Source organism: Schistocerca piceifrons, chromosome 7, assembly GCF_021461385.2.
Source record: "Schistocerca piceifrons isolate TAMUIC-IGC-003096 chromosome 7, iqSchPice1.1, whole genome shotgun sequence".
Taxonomy (NCBI): Eukaryota; Metazoa; Arthropoda; class Insecta; order Orthoptera; family Acrididae; genus Schistocerca; species Schistocerca piceifrons.
The window spans coordinates 320,275,220-320,292,537 of NC_060144.1; the positions used below are offsets into that span (position 1 = coordinate 320,275,220).

At 43.0% G+C, this 17,318-nt stretch overlaps 1 protein-coding gene across 1 annotated transcript in view; it reads right to left on the bottom strand.

Annotated features, from left to right (window-relative positions):
- Window positions 1-2,340: 2,340 nt before the first annotated feature.
- LOC124805654 (acetylcholinesterase-like) overlaps window positions 2,341-17,318 on the bottom strand; it is a 53,558-nt gene continuing 38,580 nt past the window's right edge. The window contains exons 8-10 of the mRNA XM_047266221.1: window positions 14,084-14,207; window positions 9,569-9,701; window positions 2,341-2,488 (exon numbers count right to left, since the gene is read on the bottom strand). Coding sequence (XP_047122177.1) covers window positions 2,341-2,488; window positions 9,569-9,701; window positions 14,084-14,207 — 405 coding nt within the window. The remainder of the gene's footprint in view (window positions 2,489-9,568; window positions 9,702-14,083; window positions 14,208-17,318) is intronic.

Sequence of the window (17,318 nt, forward strand, 5' to 3'; positions counted from 1 at the left end):
GCGCGGCCTCTAACACCGGTTTCCGTCAGATCACTGAAGCGCTGTCAGCTCTGGGTCAGCCGAGCGCTGCTGGCAAGCGAGGTGCTCTCAGCCATTGTGAGGCCAGTTGAGGACCTACTTGACTGAGACCTGGGATCCGGTCACGTAGACTGACAATGGCTGGGAAAGTGGTATGCTGACCATATGCCCCTCCATATTCGCATCCAGTGGCACATATCGACTTATGATAACATCGTGGTCGGTTGATACCGTTCTGCCTTTCGAGGCCTGTTCCGATTGAGTTTAGTTCTAGTTTTTTGACATTTTACTGTACTATCCACCAATAATCATTATGTGAAATGAAATTAAGAAGAAATGTTATCAAAAACCAGTTACAAGTTAAAAACTTTCTGAAATAGACACTACTGGCATTCAATACAAATTTCTGTTTCCAAAGCAGAGAAAATTCTTGACTTTCAGAAAGCTCTGCTCATTAGCACATCCATGCCCAAGGGAGGACTCGAACCTCCGCTGGGACCAGCCGTGCTTGATGGTACAAGATGCTGCACAACCCATGAATATGACTTACCTGTCCACATTTTATGTAACTAGTATTAAAAATACACAGAATTTTACTCACCCTAAAACTCTGTAACTGAATAATTTACGGTATTACCAATTGCTTTAATATGTCATAGAGCACTTAATATTTAGCCCACGTTATATTTACAAATGTTCCACAAAACACAACCTCATGTCTCATAATAACAAAAACAGTATAAAATTCCGGAAACTGCTTATGTCTTTCTCTGGTGCGCATTTCTTCATGTGACTCTAAAATCAGCCACTAGATTGAAACACAGACCAGGAAACATCAAGTGTTCCTAGGTACACTATCCTCTAGGTACAACACTCTCCTCTACTTCGAAAGCGATAGTTAGATATTGAAGATGGTATTCTCGTGTTGTCAGGCCATTTTACATTCAGGTTATTCTAATAGCAGTCCGTTTGCAATACTTGTTAGACGAAGAAGCTCTGCCGTCGCTGATGTTTGAAGACGTTTGTACAGGACGATGATGCCACACCATATCACGAGCTAGGTTCCTAGACATATCTGAATATTCAGTTGCCCTCAAAATTGGTGTGCCGTAGAGATCTTGAGGAGTGACCGCCGCATTCACTGGATCTAAGTCCATTAGCGGTCTCTCTGTGGAGGCATGTGAAGGTAACTGTGCATGCAGTGAAGATAAGAAACTTTGCGCACTTCAGGAAGCGCTCTGTAGATATTTGAGATTGCGTTCCGGTACGTGTTCGTTAAAGTCCATGAGGAATGGATGAAGAGGGTATCGACAGTCTTTTAACTTGCCAGAGAACACGTCTAGTACACTGTGTAGCCGTTATGTGTTGTCACAAGCATTTGCATGCTTCGGACAAAATATTAAAAAATGGTTCAAATGGCTCTGAGCACTATGGGACTTACCATCTGAGGTCATCAGTCCCCTAGAACTTAGAACTACTTAAACCTAACTAACCTAAGGACATCACACACATCCATGCCCAAAGCAGGATTCGAACCTGCAATCTTAGCGGCCTCGCGGTTCCGGACTGAAGCGCCTAGAACCGCTCGGCCACATCGGCCGGCACAAAATATTAAGTAAGGCGAGATTTGATAAAGCTATGCTCAGATGAAGGGCACAACTGTTTTCTCGTGCTGATTTCTGTCTGTCTGCTATGTCAAATGACGCCTTTTTGATCTGAAAATTGCGAGGTGCGTCCAACTGGCGGGCTCCCATATGACGAGTTAGTTGGTAACAGAGTCTCACAGGATTTCTCCCTCACCCAGCAAACACTAAATTTCTGTTTATCCATCTGGCTTGTTTTACAAGGCGATTCTACACCTATGGATCGCCCTGCTAATGACAATTTGAGTATCTCTCTGTTTAAGTTTTTCGGAAAGCTGTTTCGGTGATTCTAGAGCTGCGAAGTGTGACGTGTAAGTCCTTGGAGCAGAACCAGTTGGCAATAAGCTGTATAACTTCACATTTTTGTAAGGGAACTACTGATTTATTTAAATAATTACGAGAGAGAAATTACACAGATGAGCACTGTGGTTTTTGTATTCAGAGTGCATATGTTAGAGTGGTAAGCATCTAAAAACTTCAAAAAATGTTTGTGGACTTCACTGAGCGTAGTAGTGCATTTATCATATGAAGCAGGATTTTCAAAGACAAGCTGTGAACTGGAACTGTTAACGGAAATGAGACTTAAATTGTAATGATTTATTGTTTTATAAACCTAACAGATCAACGTTTATTTATCACTGAGTTGTACATGGCAAAGAATATCATAGCATATAACTCATCAGGAAGACAGTATTTCTCTCCAGAAATCCATCCGTTCCTTAAGGAAGTCTTGACGAGTCACAAATTCCAGTTTCATATCCAAATAGTTGGATGCATTCGCCGTCAACTTTTGCCATACCACTGGACTTCCAGATGGAGCCGGATCCCTGGAAAACGAATGACAGTTCTGTGATATAACACGTGCAGCCACGAGAAGCATAACCTACAACTACGCTGCTCTCTAATAACTTCAACATTTCACTTATTTTGTATATCTGTGCGAGCTGAACCAAAATTTTTAGTGTACAGCAAACTATAATGAAGAACAATAGCATTTTGTCACAAATCTGGAATAAGAAATGAAAACTATGTTCTAAAAAATTTAAGAAAATGGACATCAAAGTTGATAAGTTACTGTCTAGGTGCACCTATACAGAAGTTCCACACGCAGATTAATGTCAGTGTGATAGACATGAATTGCACCTGGAAGACAACTGGTTGTCTGAAAGTGGAACCCAGTAGATCCTGTGAGAATAAGGGAAGGATGAACAGTGAGGGAGGGTGAGTGGCAACTATAGAGGCAGTTGAGTCTGAAGACGATAGGTGGTTAAATGCTTCTCTGTTTGTAATCTATAGACCTTGTTAATGATTTTGAACTATAGGAGATTAGGCCAAGAAAGACCAAGATTCTATAATCCGTATTCGATGTTACTCATTCGAAGTGAAAGCTCAATAAAACTTCGGTCTTTTCTTATAAATACAGTGAAATATCAGTGTCACTGCCAATAATATGTAAAAGGCTTCTTGAAAGTGGTACACGGACGTCCAATCGGATGAGTGTATTTGGGTAGGAAAGCAGGCTAGATCAAGCTAGAAGTTTTTTCTATTGCCATCCATGAAACATCTGCGAAAAGAATGTCTCAATGAGTAAATTGATGCCCAATCTATATTACCCTAATTTACTCCATGGCAAGGCTGCATGACACACTTTCTACAAAATAACGGTTCTCATGGAAACCCCAAAAACGGTAGTAATGACTATTTATTTTCAGGAGTCTAGTCGCCCATTAACGTTACATCAAGTTGTAGGAGGTCAGTGACTAAGGGATTTATTGCTAGCGCACACGAGCAGATGTAATTTCGATAGATCGCTCACGCGCTGCCTGCGATATGTAAGCTGCAATAGAATCGCAGACCAGAGAGCAGTGTCGGCTGCAGTAGGAGCAGTGTCGGCAGTAGTGGTGGTAGCTCGCAGTCGGGCGGTTGGGCCGGTCGTGCCTGTGCAATGTAGTATACGGTAAAAATAGTCGCGCGCATATTGTTACAACTAAATTTGTACTATTGTTATATCAAGTCCCATGTAAATACCTTTAAAAAATCTTTCAATAATAAACTTCCTTATAAAATTAACTTTTGACAATCATATAACTGAATTTAAAGAATTTACTAATTTCTGCAATCCATTGTCATCCTGATTATCGTAAAGAAAAATGAGTTGTTTCTTTTTATACATGACAAATCTAGCGGCCAGCATTGCACTGGGCTGTGCCAGAAAAAATTCTTATATCCGCGTTATCCGGTGACTTCTTTGAGGTAAGAATTTTCAATTTATTCAGAATGATCTTTCAGGGTCATGACGCAGCACTGCTGACGTACAAATTTACTAGTTTAGATTCACAGTCAGTTAATTATTGATAGGTTATATATGAGTCACATTTTTTTATTGGGAAGTTAGTCACGTTATTATTGCGAGGTTACGGAACAGTATTCTGTTGGGAGATTACACTAAATGTGAATATATAGATAATTTTGTACATATTTTTTCTGTTGGGACGTTACAAAGTATATGGTTACAAAGTATAAGGTAGGGCCAAACTTTCAGGAAACATTCCTCACACACAAATAAAGAAAAGATGTTACGTGGACATGTGTCCGGAAACCCTTAATTTCCATGTTAGAGCTCATTTTAGTTTCGTCAGTATGTACTGTACTTCCTCGATTCACCTCCAGTTGGCCCAATTGAGGGAAGGTAATGTTGACTTCGGTGCCTGTGTTGACATGCGACTCATTGCTCTACAGTACTAGCATCAAGCACATCAGTACGTAGCATCAACAGGTTAGTGTTCATCACGAACGTGGTTTTGCAGTCAGTGCGATGTTTACAAATGCGGAGTTGGCAGATGCCCATTTGATGTATGGATTAGCACGGGGCAATAGCCGTGGCGCGGTACGTTTATATCGAGACAGATTTCCAGAACGAAGGTGTCCCGACAGGAAGACGTTCGAAGCAATTGATCGGCGTCTTAGGGAGCACGGAACATTCCAGCCTATGACTCGCGACTGGGGAAGACGTAGACCGACGAGGACACCTGCAATGGATGAGGCAATTCTTCCTGCAGTTGACAATAACCCTAATGTCAGCGTCAGAGACGTTGCTGCTGTACAAGATAAGGTTGACCACGCCACTGTATGGTGAGTGCTACGGGAGAACCAGTTGTTTCCGTAGCATGTACAGCGTGTGAAGGCACTATTAGCAGCTGATTGGCTTCCACGGGTACACTTCTGCGAATGGTTCATCCTACAATGTGTCAATTCTCATTTCAGTGCAAATGTTCTCTTTACGGATGAGGCTTCATTCCGACGTGATCAAATTGTAAATTTTCACAATCAACATGTGTGGGCTGACGAGAATCCGTACGCCATCACGTCATCAACACAGATTTTCTGTGAACGTTTGGGCAGGCATTGTTGGTGATGACTTGATTGGGCCCCATGTTCTTCCACTTACGCTCGATGGAGCACGTTATCATGATTTCATACGGGATGCTCTACCTGTGCTGCTAGAACATGTGCCTTTGCAAGTACGACACAACATGTGGTTCATGCACGATGGAACTCGAAGTGTTGGTACGCTTCTCAACAACAGATTCGGGACCGGTGGATTGGTAGAGGCGGACCAATTCCATGGCCTCCACGCTCTCCTGACCTCAACCCTCTTGACTTTCATTTACGGGGGCATTTGAAAGCTCTTGTCTACGCAACCCCGGTACCAAATGTAGAGACTCTTTGGGCTCGTATTGTGGACGGCTGTGATACAATACGCCATTCTCCAGGGCTGCATCAGCGCATCAGGGATTTCATGCGACGGAGGGTGGATGCATGTATCCTCGCTAAAGGAGGACATTTTGAACATTTCCTGTAACAAAGTGTTTGAAGCCACGCTGGTACGTTCTGTTGCTGTGTGTTTTTATTCCATGATTAATGTGATTTGAAGAGAAGTAATAAAATGACCTCTAACATGGAAAGTAAGCGTTTCCGGACACATGTCCACATAACATATTTTCCTTCTTTGTGTTTACTGGAAGTTTGGCCATACCTTTTTGTAACACCCTGTATCTTTTACAGCAGTCAAGTAGTGTAAAAATCGACTATTTATTACAGTACTAAGCGTACTGTGTATTTGCAGTCGTTCCATAAACGTGGTTCGTTTACTGCACAGGCTTTTGCACTTGGTGGCTATTCGAAAGTGTGTAACACACGCTTGTGTACAGGACAACACTCCAACTAACAAACCGTTCAGTATCTGATGTGATGGAACCTTCCTTAAACTTCATATATTGTTAATCCACTGTCGCTTGACCGAAACTACACTGATTCGAATAGAAGATTAATGTTTAGTAATAAACAATCAAACCTTAGTACGACTTGGGATTCAAGCACCACGAAAAGATGCTATCAGTGTGCTAAACTTCTAAATTACATAGGAAAAAAGCCACAACATCAACGAACTACTTTAATACATTGGTCACAACAAAACACTCCACAATGACACAAGGAAATTAACAACGTTATTATGGCCCAGATCGACGACAACAATGGCGGAATTATTTACTTGGATGCACCAGGTGGCACCAGGAAAACGTTTCTAATTAATCGATTTCTGGCGGAAATACGTGCTAAACAACACATCGCACTTGCTCTGCCATCATCCGATGCTGCAGCCACACTTATGGAAGGAGGACCAACTGCCGATTCCACCATACAACTACCGTTGAATACAGACGAATAACAATTCCGTATGTAAAATCTCAAGAGCATGTGGACGGGGTGAACTTATAAAGCAAGCTAAAGTTATTTTCTGAGACAAATCCACAATGGCTCATAACAAATCACTCGAAGCCGTGGACAGAACATTACAAGTTTTGCGAAGAAACTGAAGTGATCGGAGGAGCTCCGTTCATAGTCACAGGAAGTTCTCTACAAACACTTCAAGTTATCCGCAGCAGACGAGATCAATACATACTGAAAAAGATCGCGTCTCTGGCCACACATACAAAAACTGCGACTAACAAAAAATATGAGAACTGAACCATCGAAGGATGACACAACAGGTCATTTTACTCAACAATCTTACAAATATTCGATGGCACATATCCTACGTACCAGACGACCGGCCTCATTAAACTGAACAGGGATTTCTGCAACACAGCCACTTCTGAAAACGAACTCATCTATCAAACTGATCCAAACATTGTTCACAACTGTAGCAATCCGGACTGGCTATTCGAAAGCTAACAATAATATCGTCGACTATATCAACTTTAATATTCAAGAGAAGATTCCTGATGAAGAGAGAATATACAAATCGATCAACACGATGGTAAACGTTGATGAAAGTGTTAACTTCCTACAAAATTTCTAAACTCTTTACAACTAGCGGGAATGCCATTACACTGACTTCGACTTAAAGTTGTATCTCAGATCACAATACTCAGAAATCTCAATTCATCAAAAGTATGTAATGGAACAAGGATGATCGGCAAACAGCTATCGAATAACATCATCAAAGCCGAAATCATGACTGGAAAGTACAAAGGACACACACTATTTATGGCCAGAATGCTACTGATCTCTACTGAGCGGCCATTCCATTTTAAAATCCTGCAAATTCCAATCACATTAGCCTACAGTTTTACATTTAGCAAAGCTCAGGCACAAACTTTAAAATACTGCTGCATCAACCTCGAAGACTACTGCTTCTATCACGGTCAACTATACCTAGCTTGCCGTCGAGTAGGAAATTCGAAAAAATTGTACATTTATACCCCGAATAACAAAATGGCAGACGTTGTTTGTAAACAAGTGCTGTAAATACTCGGAATATGTTATCAATAACAACTTTTTACCTCTTATACTTTAACAAATATTGTAAATAGTTAGAATATGTTTCCAATATTTTTTTACCTCTTATGCTTTAAAGTTTGTCCTTTCATTACAACTACTAAACAATCGCACATCAACTCCCTGAGCGAAGCCGGGTATCACAGCTTGTGGGACGTAAATCGAGAAGTCAGTTTGTGCACAAAATCCTGCACCGGCAAAACTTTCTCAGTAATGGGCGGCGGTAGAGGCAGTATGGCTCAATATTTCTGCTGGGGAGCTCCAACGATTTATCGATTTGTTGAGTCCATGCCACGCTGAGTTGCTGCACTACGCCGGGCAAAAGGAGATCCGACACGACGTTAGGCGGTGGCTCATGACTTTTGTCATATACACTTCTGGAAATGGAAAAAAGAACACATTGACACCGGTGTGTCAGACCCACCATACTTGCTCCGGACACTGCGAGAGGGCTGTACAAGCAATGATCACACGCACGGCACAGCGGACACACCAGGAACCGCGGTGTTGGCCGTCGAATGGCGCTAGCTGCGCAGCATTTGTGCACCGCCGCAGTCAGTGTCAGCCAGTTTGCCGTGGCATACGGAGCTCCATCGCAGTCTTTAACACTGGTAGCATGCCGCGACAGCGTGGACGTGAACCGTATGTGCAGTTGACGGACTTTGAGCGAGGGCGTATAGTGGGCATGCGGGAGGCCGGGTGGACGTACCGCCGAATTGCTCAACACGTGGGGCGTGAGGTCTCCACAGTACATCGATGTTGTCGCCAGTGGTCGGCGGAAGGTGCACGTGCCCGTCGACCTGGGACCGGACCGCAGCGACGCACGGATGCACGCCAAGACCGTAGGATCCTACGCAGTGCCGTAGGGGACCGCACCGCCACTTCCCAGCAAATTAGGGACACTGTTGCTCCTGGGGTATCGGCGAGGACCATTCGCAACCGTCTCCATGAAGCTGGGCTACGGTCCCGCACACCGTTAGGCCGTCTTCCGCTCACGCCCCAACATCGTGCAGCCTGCCTCCAGTGGTGTCGCGACAGGCGTGAATGGAGGGACGAATGGAGACGTGTCGTCTTCAGCGATGAGAGTCGCTTCTGCCTTGGTGCCAATGATGGTCGTATGCGTGTTTGGCGCCGTGCAGGTGAGCGCCACAATCAGGACTGCATACGACCGAGGCACACAGGGCCAACACCCGGCATCGTGGTGCGGGGAGCGATCTCCTACACTGGCCGTACACCACTGGTGATCGTCGAGGGGACACTGAATAGTGCACGGTACATCCAAACCGTCATCGAACCCATAGTTCTACCATTCCTAGACCGGCAAGGGAACTTGCTGTTCCAACAGGACAATGCACGTCCGCATGTATCCCGTGCCACCCAACGTGCTCTAGAAGGTGTAAGTCAACTATCCTGGCCAGCAAGATCTCCGGATCTGTCCCCCATTGAGCATGTTTGGGACTCGATGAAGCGTCGTCTCACGCGGTCTGCACGTCCAGCACGAACGCTGGTCCAACTGAGGCGCCAGGTGGAAATGGCATGGCAAGCCGTTCCACAGGACTACATGCAGCATCTCTACGATCGTCTCCATGGGAGAATAGCAGCCTGCATTGCTGCGAAAGGTGGATATACACTGTACTAGTGCCGACATTGTGCATGCTCTGTTGCCTGTGTCTATGTGCCTGTGGTTCTGTCAGTGTGATCATGTGATGTATCTGACCCCAGGAATGTGTCAATAAAGTTTCCCCTTCCTGGGACAATGAATTCGCGGTGTTCTTATTTCAATTTCCAGGAGTGTATGATGTGCGCCTTGTATCGAAGTGTTCCGTGTTTCGGTAACTCGCTGCTCACTGACTGACAGGTTGGCAGTGAAGCGCAGGTGGGTGCCGTGGCACACTGCTGTGCCAGCAAATCGTATTACAGCGAGTGACTTCCTCACGAGAACGAGCCCTCTTGCCTTAGTCTGGCGCTGTTACAGCCTGATTAACTCTCTCTTCAAGTGATCAGTGATTCAGGCCGCTATTGCCAGCTAAAACTAAGTAAGCAGAATTATTATTTACAGGACTTACCCGTATTTGGGGAAATTGGTCCACAGTGTTGTCAACTGACTTGCCACCTTCCCATCGTTGGAGTTAGGGTCCGTGTCTGGTCCCAATAAGCCATTCGGAAACAGATACGCCGTTTCCCCGGCATGCATCATACCTGCAAAATATTTTTACTTCAGCTATAGTTAAGAATGTTTCAGACTATCAAAGCCTAACCATATTTTTCTTGAAAAGTGCTACACAGGTGCGTATGCATTTCCAGTACTTCTGTTAAAAAAACGTGGTAGAATGTGCAACAGTTTCTCTAACTGACGCTAACTGTCCAACAACATAGTTCAGTCAGCCAATAAAAATGTGTTAAGTATGCAAATGGTAATCTATGGAGCCACGACGTCGTTGTTTCTTATTGCCAGAGAAGTGCTATGATTCGATTACCGATGCATACTATATTGAGAACAGCTAAATACAAAATTAGTAGTGTTTTAAGGAAGAGAAAACCAAAGATTGTGAATTTTATGCTGGGAAAACTACTTCGTTACGTTTACAAAGGCAGACATGACCTACAGTGACAACAGCGACCGGTACATTGGCAAGGATTACGCCTGAGACCTACAGCTACTTTAGGCTAAGCGTATAGTCAATAGTGAGTCCGCTTAATTGTTACAGAAGCGTGCTGGAAAAGATTACAGAATTTTCGTCACTTGTGAATAGTACTAGCGCGGCAAGTTATACCCGCTACAGAAAGCTGACTATAACTAGCAATAAACAGCAGCGAAATCTTAAATTTCGAATGCAATACACATCGGTAAGGCAGGGAAGTTTGGGTTGGGTTGTTTGGAGGAAGAGACCAAACAGCGAGGTCATCGATCTCATCGGGTTAGGGAACGACAGGGAAGGAAGTCGGCCTTGCCCTTTCACAGGATCCATCCCGGCATTTGCCTGGAGTGATTTGGGGAAATCACGGAAAACCTAAATCAGGACGGCCGGACGCGGCATTGAACCGTCGTCCTCCCGAATGCGAGTCCAGTGTGCTAGCCACTGCGCCACCTCGCTCGGTGGGAGGGAAGGACACCAGCAGTTATAGACTGTCACTTTACATGAAAAACTCAGCAATGCTTGGTGTGATAAATATGGAGTCAAACTACGAGATAACGAAGACAGATATGCGTCAAACTAGAAACACAAAACAATAATTGTTTTTTTCTATCGTCACCTACATAAAAAAACAAAATGTGAACACTTTGAAGAGAGCGTTAGAATTATAACGTATAATGTCCTCGATCATCCGGAAGTGGTTAGGAGAATATTTCAGACTGTCAGCTATGCGTTGTTAGAGGCATGATTTTAGAATGGATAACAGGGACAAATAGTTTCGAGATGGTGTTCTAAAACTGCCTCGGAAACTGTATTAGCTACTTACCCGTGAGCTAACAAGCTAGATACATTCCCAACAAACACGGTCGAACTTTCGTATTCAATGGAGGTCACGACAAAAATATTGTGTATAATTGATCAATAGTAATGAACTAGAATTTGAAAAAGTAGGAAGGTATATCTCCTTAACACGGCTGACAATTAGAGACCACAGTATATACGTTTGTGCCGTAGAAGTCTGTGCTGAATTATATTTGAGAATTACCGCGAAATCAGGTAATGCGGCGTAGCAGATTGAAAGAGGCCGAATCCTTGCTGACAGATAAATGCTCGGGAAAGTCAATAGCGAGAAACGATTAACACCTTCTGATAGAGATCCATCCTATGCTCTTTCGTTCCGATGTCATAATAATGAATGACCATATAGATAGCGGTTTTTGGTCCACAGTTCGTGGAGCAGAATTGCTGGCTTGATGCTCGCTCACTATGATGACACTGAAACAACATTACACCAATACTGAAATATTAAATACAGTCTTCTGAAACAGTTTTTCGAGCGACAGGTAGACAGTTGCTACTTTCGACCGCTATATGGCTGGGCAACTGAAAAGTAAAAAGTTAAGTCCTATCGCATGATTGGCTGGTACAACAAGATGGGCGGATCCAGCAGCCTAATTGGAGAGGTTTTTCCTGCGATTTTCTTCCGTCAGTGCATACACAGCCTGACAGACTAGTGAAGCATCCTGAAGATGTGGTCGGATGTTAATGTTACTTCGTACACGTACACAATTTCGGCTGGTATGTAAATAAACAGAACGATCACCAGAGAGCATTAGTGCTGTTGCTGTTCGTTCAAAAAATGGTTCAAATGGCTCTGAGCACTATGGGACTTAACACCTCTAGAAGTTAGAACTACTTAAACCTAACTAACCTAAGGACATCACACACATCCATGCCCGAGACAGGATTCGAACCTACGACAATAGCGCTCGCGCGGTTCCAGACTGAAGCGCCTAGAACCGCTCGGCTACAGCGGCCGGCTGCTGTTCGTCTTAAGTATTGTTACTAGACCTGTCACAGTATACAAGGGGCCTGAATAGCGTTTACACGTCGAATGATCACTGTGAAGGACAGGGAGATGCTGCGTACTAGAATGAGGCAGCGTTATCAACAGTCAAGAGATTGTGAAAAGGGCCTCATTGTGGGGCTCCTTCGGCCCGTATGGTCAAGTCGTGCAGTATCCAGATTTGTGAGACATTCGGATGTTGGACTGCATGGGGACGTCAGAGCAGGCTGATGTGTCGTCAAAACGCCGCTCCAACAAGTCTGGACATCACAAGGGAGGATCGCCGTAATGTGAACCAATCACATCGTAACCTCTCCACATCTGTGACCGCCATTCGAGAGGAAGTAATGAACCCCCTGCAACATTCTGGGCTATCACGAACAGCTGGTTGTAGTATAGAGAACCCGGACTATGAGGTCATTGTCCCATGCGTAGACTGCTGTTAACAACACAAAACACACTGCTGTGTTTGGAGAGATGCCATTACTGGGAAGTGTGGAATGTGGGCCCATGGGGTTCACGGTGTTCGGAAATAAACAATAGGTGTGCACAACCCAGAATAACCATGTTTGCGAGTACAGTGGCGACCTGAGGAAAGGTCGCAGTTTTCCAACGGTGTAGAGACCCTGTGCAGGGTCACTGCTGGCGTCATGGTTTGGGGAGTCGTCGGGTATGACTTTGTGACACGGCTTATAGTGGTTGAGCGAACTGTGATGGCACAGCGGTACGTCACAAACATCCTGCGTTCTCAAGTCTCAGGCGACAATATCGTGGTGCCATTTTTCAACAGGACAATGCTCCTTCATACATGGCATGTTTCTCTATCAAATGACACGGTAATGTTGAGATACTCTCGTGACCAGAAAGATTCTCAGATGTATCCTCGATAGAACATATGTGGGAACAGCTCCGGTATCAGCTCTGTCGCGATACAAAAATCTAGGATATCGAGGACCAGTTACAACGTTTGTGACGCAGCTTGCTTCAGGAGAGGATACAATAGCTTTATGACATTAATCGCATCCAGGCCAGAGGGGGTGCAACGTCTTAGCGATAAGTAGGTTCATACTGCCTAGATGGCTCAAATTTGACTCTATTAGTAAACAATGAAATAACATCACATATGTTTTCCTTCCGCGAAATTTCATTTAATTTCCTCCTGCCCTTCTGGGCGTTTCACTTTTTTTCTCAAAATGTATATGTAAATGATTTAGTGGGTAATATCGGAAGCTCCATGAGTATGTTGGCAGATGATGTGGTTGTCTTTAACAAGGTAGCAACGTCAGCAGCCTGTATCGAAAGATAGGTGGATCTGCATAGGGTTGATGAATGGTGCAAGGGTTGGGAGTTGAACCTGAACCTAAAGAAATGTAGCATGACGAGCATATGTAGGAGAAGAAATTCACTAGGGTACCGTAGCAGTATTGATGACAAACTGATAGAAACAGTGACTCTAGTAAAATATCTAGGAGTAACCATCTGGAACGATCTTCCGTTGAATGACCACGTAAAACAAACAGTTGGATAAGGAGATGCCATACTTAGAGTCATAGGAATTGATTCACGAAAGAGGAGGCTAACAAAACAATTGTTCGATGCATTCTTGAGTGTTAGTTATGAGTCTGACACACTTACCGAGTTGGATTAATAGAAGTGATAGAGGAGATCCAAGGAAGAGCGACGAGTCTCGTCATGGGATCGTTTAGTCGGTGAGCGAGCATTGTAGAGATATTCAACAAACCCCAATCGCAGACGATGCAAGAGAGGCACAGTGCTATTTTACCTCCGGAATATTTTACCCAAGAGGACACCATCATCATTTAAGCATACAGTAAAGCTGCATGCCCTCGGGAAAAATTACGGCTGTAGTTTCCCCTTGCTTTCAGCCGTTCGCAGTACCAGCACCGTGAAAATTCGAAAAACTAGACCTAATACGGGGATTTATCGAGAATCACGCGCCATTCACGAATGGAACAGACATGGAGGGGGGGGGGGGGGTCAAATAGTGGTACCAGAAGTACCGCCACCCACCATCAGGTGACTTGTGGAATGTAGATGTAGATGTAGCTGAAAAGCAGTGCGTGATAGGGAACACTTACCGTATTCTATAGAGCCCGTTCCGTTGTAGCTGAAGTAATAGAAGTGAACTGATATGTTGCTGGAGTTCGCCACGGCCCTAGCGAAGGAGTCCGCTGGTTGTATGAAGTACACGTCAGAAAACAGCTGCAAATAAAAAGTTACTTTGTAGAAAAATTTGGAGATGCTATTCAAGCGCATCAAAACATACAGAGCAGTACTTCAAAGAACTGATTATTTCCCCCTGTAAGCATATACAATGTTTGACATTTGAACCGTCGTGCAACAAAACTATTGGGAGAACACAACTTAGACGCAGTGCTTAAGCCACCGGATTTCCATTAGGGAGGAGAAGGGGCTCAAATCTCAATCCTATCTTCCATATTTAGATTTTCTGTCGTTTCTCAAAATGGTTCAAGATAATGCCGGCACGGTTAATCTGAAAAGGACACGACCGATTTATTTTCCGATCTTTTGGGGATTCTTGATTATTTTCGCCTTTAACGACACTATTGTCGACGGATTGTATGTTCATACCATCCGAGGAAGGGGTTAAGGCAGTGGCAGATGGATACTCTGCTGACCTCCCAGAATCACACTCACTGGAAAAGAGATGCACAACTTACATTTACCTAAACGTGAGCTAAGTAAAAGAAATAAGAGTTTTTTCCACGTTTAAAACACAGCGTAACTCTGTTAGAACTAGAAATTTGCTTCTAGTGTTTGTACTGTGTTCGCCTTCCCTACCATAGATCTCACATTCTCGTTCCATTTCATACAGTTTTGCAACTTTACGCCCATATATTTAAAAGAATTGACTGTGTCAAGCAGGACACTATTAACAGTGTATCCTATCAGTACAGGTTTGTTTTTCCTACTCTCCCACAATAACTTCATTTTTCTATATTTAGAGCTAGCTGCCATACATCACACCAACTAGAATTTTGTCTAAGTCATCTTGTACCCTCCTACAGTCACTCAACTTCAACACCTTACCGGACACAACGGCATCATCAGCAAACAACTGCAGATTGCTGCCCATCCTGTCCACCAAATCATTTATGTATATAGACAACAACAGCGGTCCTATCACACTTCCTATAACATCCACGATATATATATACATATATTTATTACGAGTGGAATATGAACGTGTGGATAATATTCATTCAATTATGTAATTATTTCTTAAAAAGATGATAATTATGTAAAACAGAGACAATATTTGTCTCACATTCTTTGTTAATCTATGTCATTCTTTTCTTTTGTTTTGTACCCTTTTGTCGTCTTCTTCTGATGTACATCGCCGACGCAAGATGCGAATCGATTTGAAGTCTGTTAAATGAAAAACATTTAATGTAAAATTATTGTACTTTTATGTTCATTTGCTGGTAAAAACAAATAGAGCCAAGTGCGTTAAAACTATTTATGATTAATTATTGAAAATTCACATCATGTTTTAATTATAATTTTGTATTAATTGCTTTATCATAGCTGCAAGAAACGCAGCCATTCTTAGTTGAGATTATATAGCAACTTCGTCTGTACTTCTAGTTGAAAATAGCATGGGTTTGTGTTAAACTAATTTTCAAAACAATTTAATAATTTTTTATCGGTGGCATCAATTTAAATGATTAAATAGTTATTGGGAAAAGGAAAATCTTAATTAAAAAAGAAATCCTCTATCTTTTGTTGGCCGCCATCTTAACTTTTATTACAGCGGCAAATTTAAATTACTTGGAATTGCAAGCAATATTCCGATGTGAGAAATAAATGTGCACCGGTGGTACTGAACTCTATTTATAAAAGAACAAATTAATCGAATCAGACTGCATTTTCTAAGAACAGTGCTGATGGTATTTATTGTTGAACAAGATTTCATTGCTGATGTATGTGGCCAAAATTAAACTACGCACGAATCACGGGGGAAAATATTTCTGGTAGCATACGTCAGTGTTGTGTGCGGGTGGTATTCTGTGGTTCCCTTTCATGATCAATTTGCTAAGAATAATTAAATCCATCGAAGACAAAAAAAATTATAAAAGCTCTGATGTACTATCTGTAATTTTAGTGATATGAATACAGCTTACAGTCAACATTATTACACTATGTCAGGTGGAATTCTTGTGTAATTTGAACAACATAATTATCCGGAAGAAGTTATAGTTTGAATAATGCATTATACATGTGTATAATATTGTCAGTATCATTTACAAAATCAAATCAATGCAACTGGTTAAAAAAAAAAAAAAAAAACAGAGTGAATTCAAACCGCAGAATACCATAGAGTATCGAATCATCCATATTCATTGGACATGTCGATGTTGATGATACACAAAAACCGCCACATTCCCTGGGCACTCCTAACGATACCCTTGTCTCTGATGAAGACTCGCCGTCACGGACGACATACTGGGTTCTATTAGTTAAGAAGTTTTCGTACCACTCTTATGTCTGTGAACTTCCATAAATTTTGTTAACAGCCTACAAAAGGTCACCGTGTCAAATGCTTTCCGCAAATCTGCCTGTTGCCCTTCATCCGCAGTTCGCAGTGTTCAATTGGCTCTGAGCACTATGGGACTTAACATCTGAGGTCATCAGTCCCCTAGACCTAGAACTACTTAAATCTAACTAACCTAAGGACATCACACACATCCATGCCCGAGGCAGGATTCGAACCTGCGACAGTAGCAGCAGCGCGGTTCCGGACTGAAGCGCCTAGAACCGCTCGGTCACAGCGGCCGGCTGTTCGCAGTGTATAATGTGAGAAAAAGCCAAGCTGAATTTCGCTCGAGCGATGCTTACTAAAACCATGCTGATTCCTGGGCATAAGCTTCTCAGTCTCAAGAAAGTTTATTATATTCGAACTGAGTATAAGTTCAATGATTCCGCAGCAAACTGCAGTTAGGGATATTGGCCTGTAATTTTGTAGGTCCGTTCTTTTATCCTTATTACATAGTTATTGGAGTTAACTGCGCTTTTTTCGAGTCGCTTGGGACTTTGTGCCGGGCGAGAGATTCACGATAAAAGAATGCTAGGCAAGGGGCCAATGCCGTAGAGAATTCTTTTTAAAACCTAATTGGGATTGTATGGGGAACTGATGATTTATTTTCTTTCAAATCTTTCAGTTGTTTCTCTACGCCAGGGATGCTTATTACAACGACGTCCATACGGGAGTCTGTCCGATGGTCAAATGACGGTATGTTTGTACCATTCTCGTGTGAACAACTTCTTGAACGTTTAATTTAAAACTTAGGC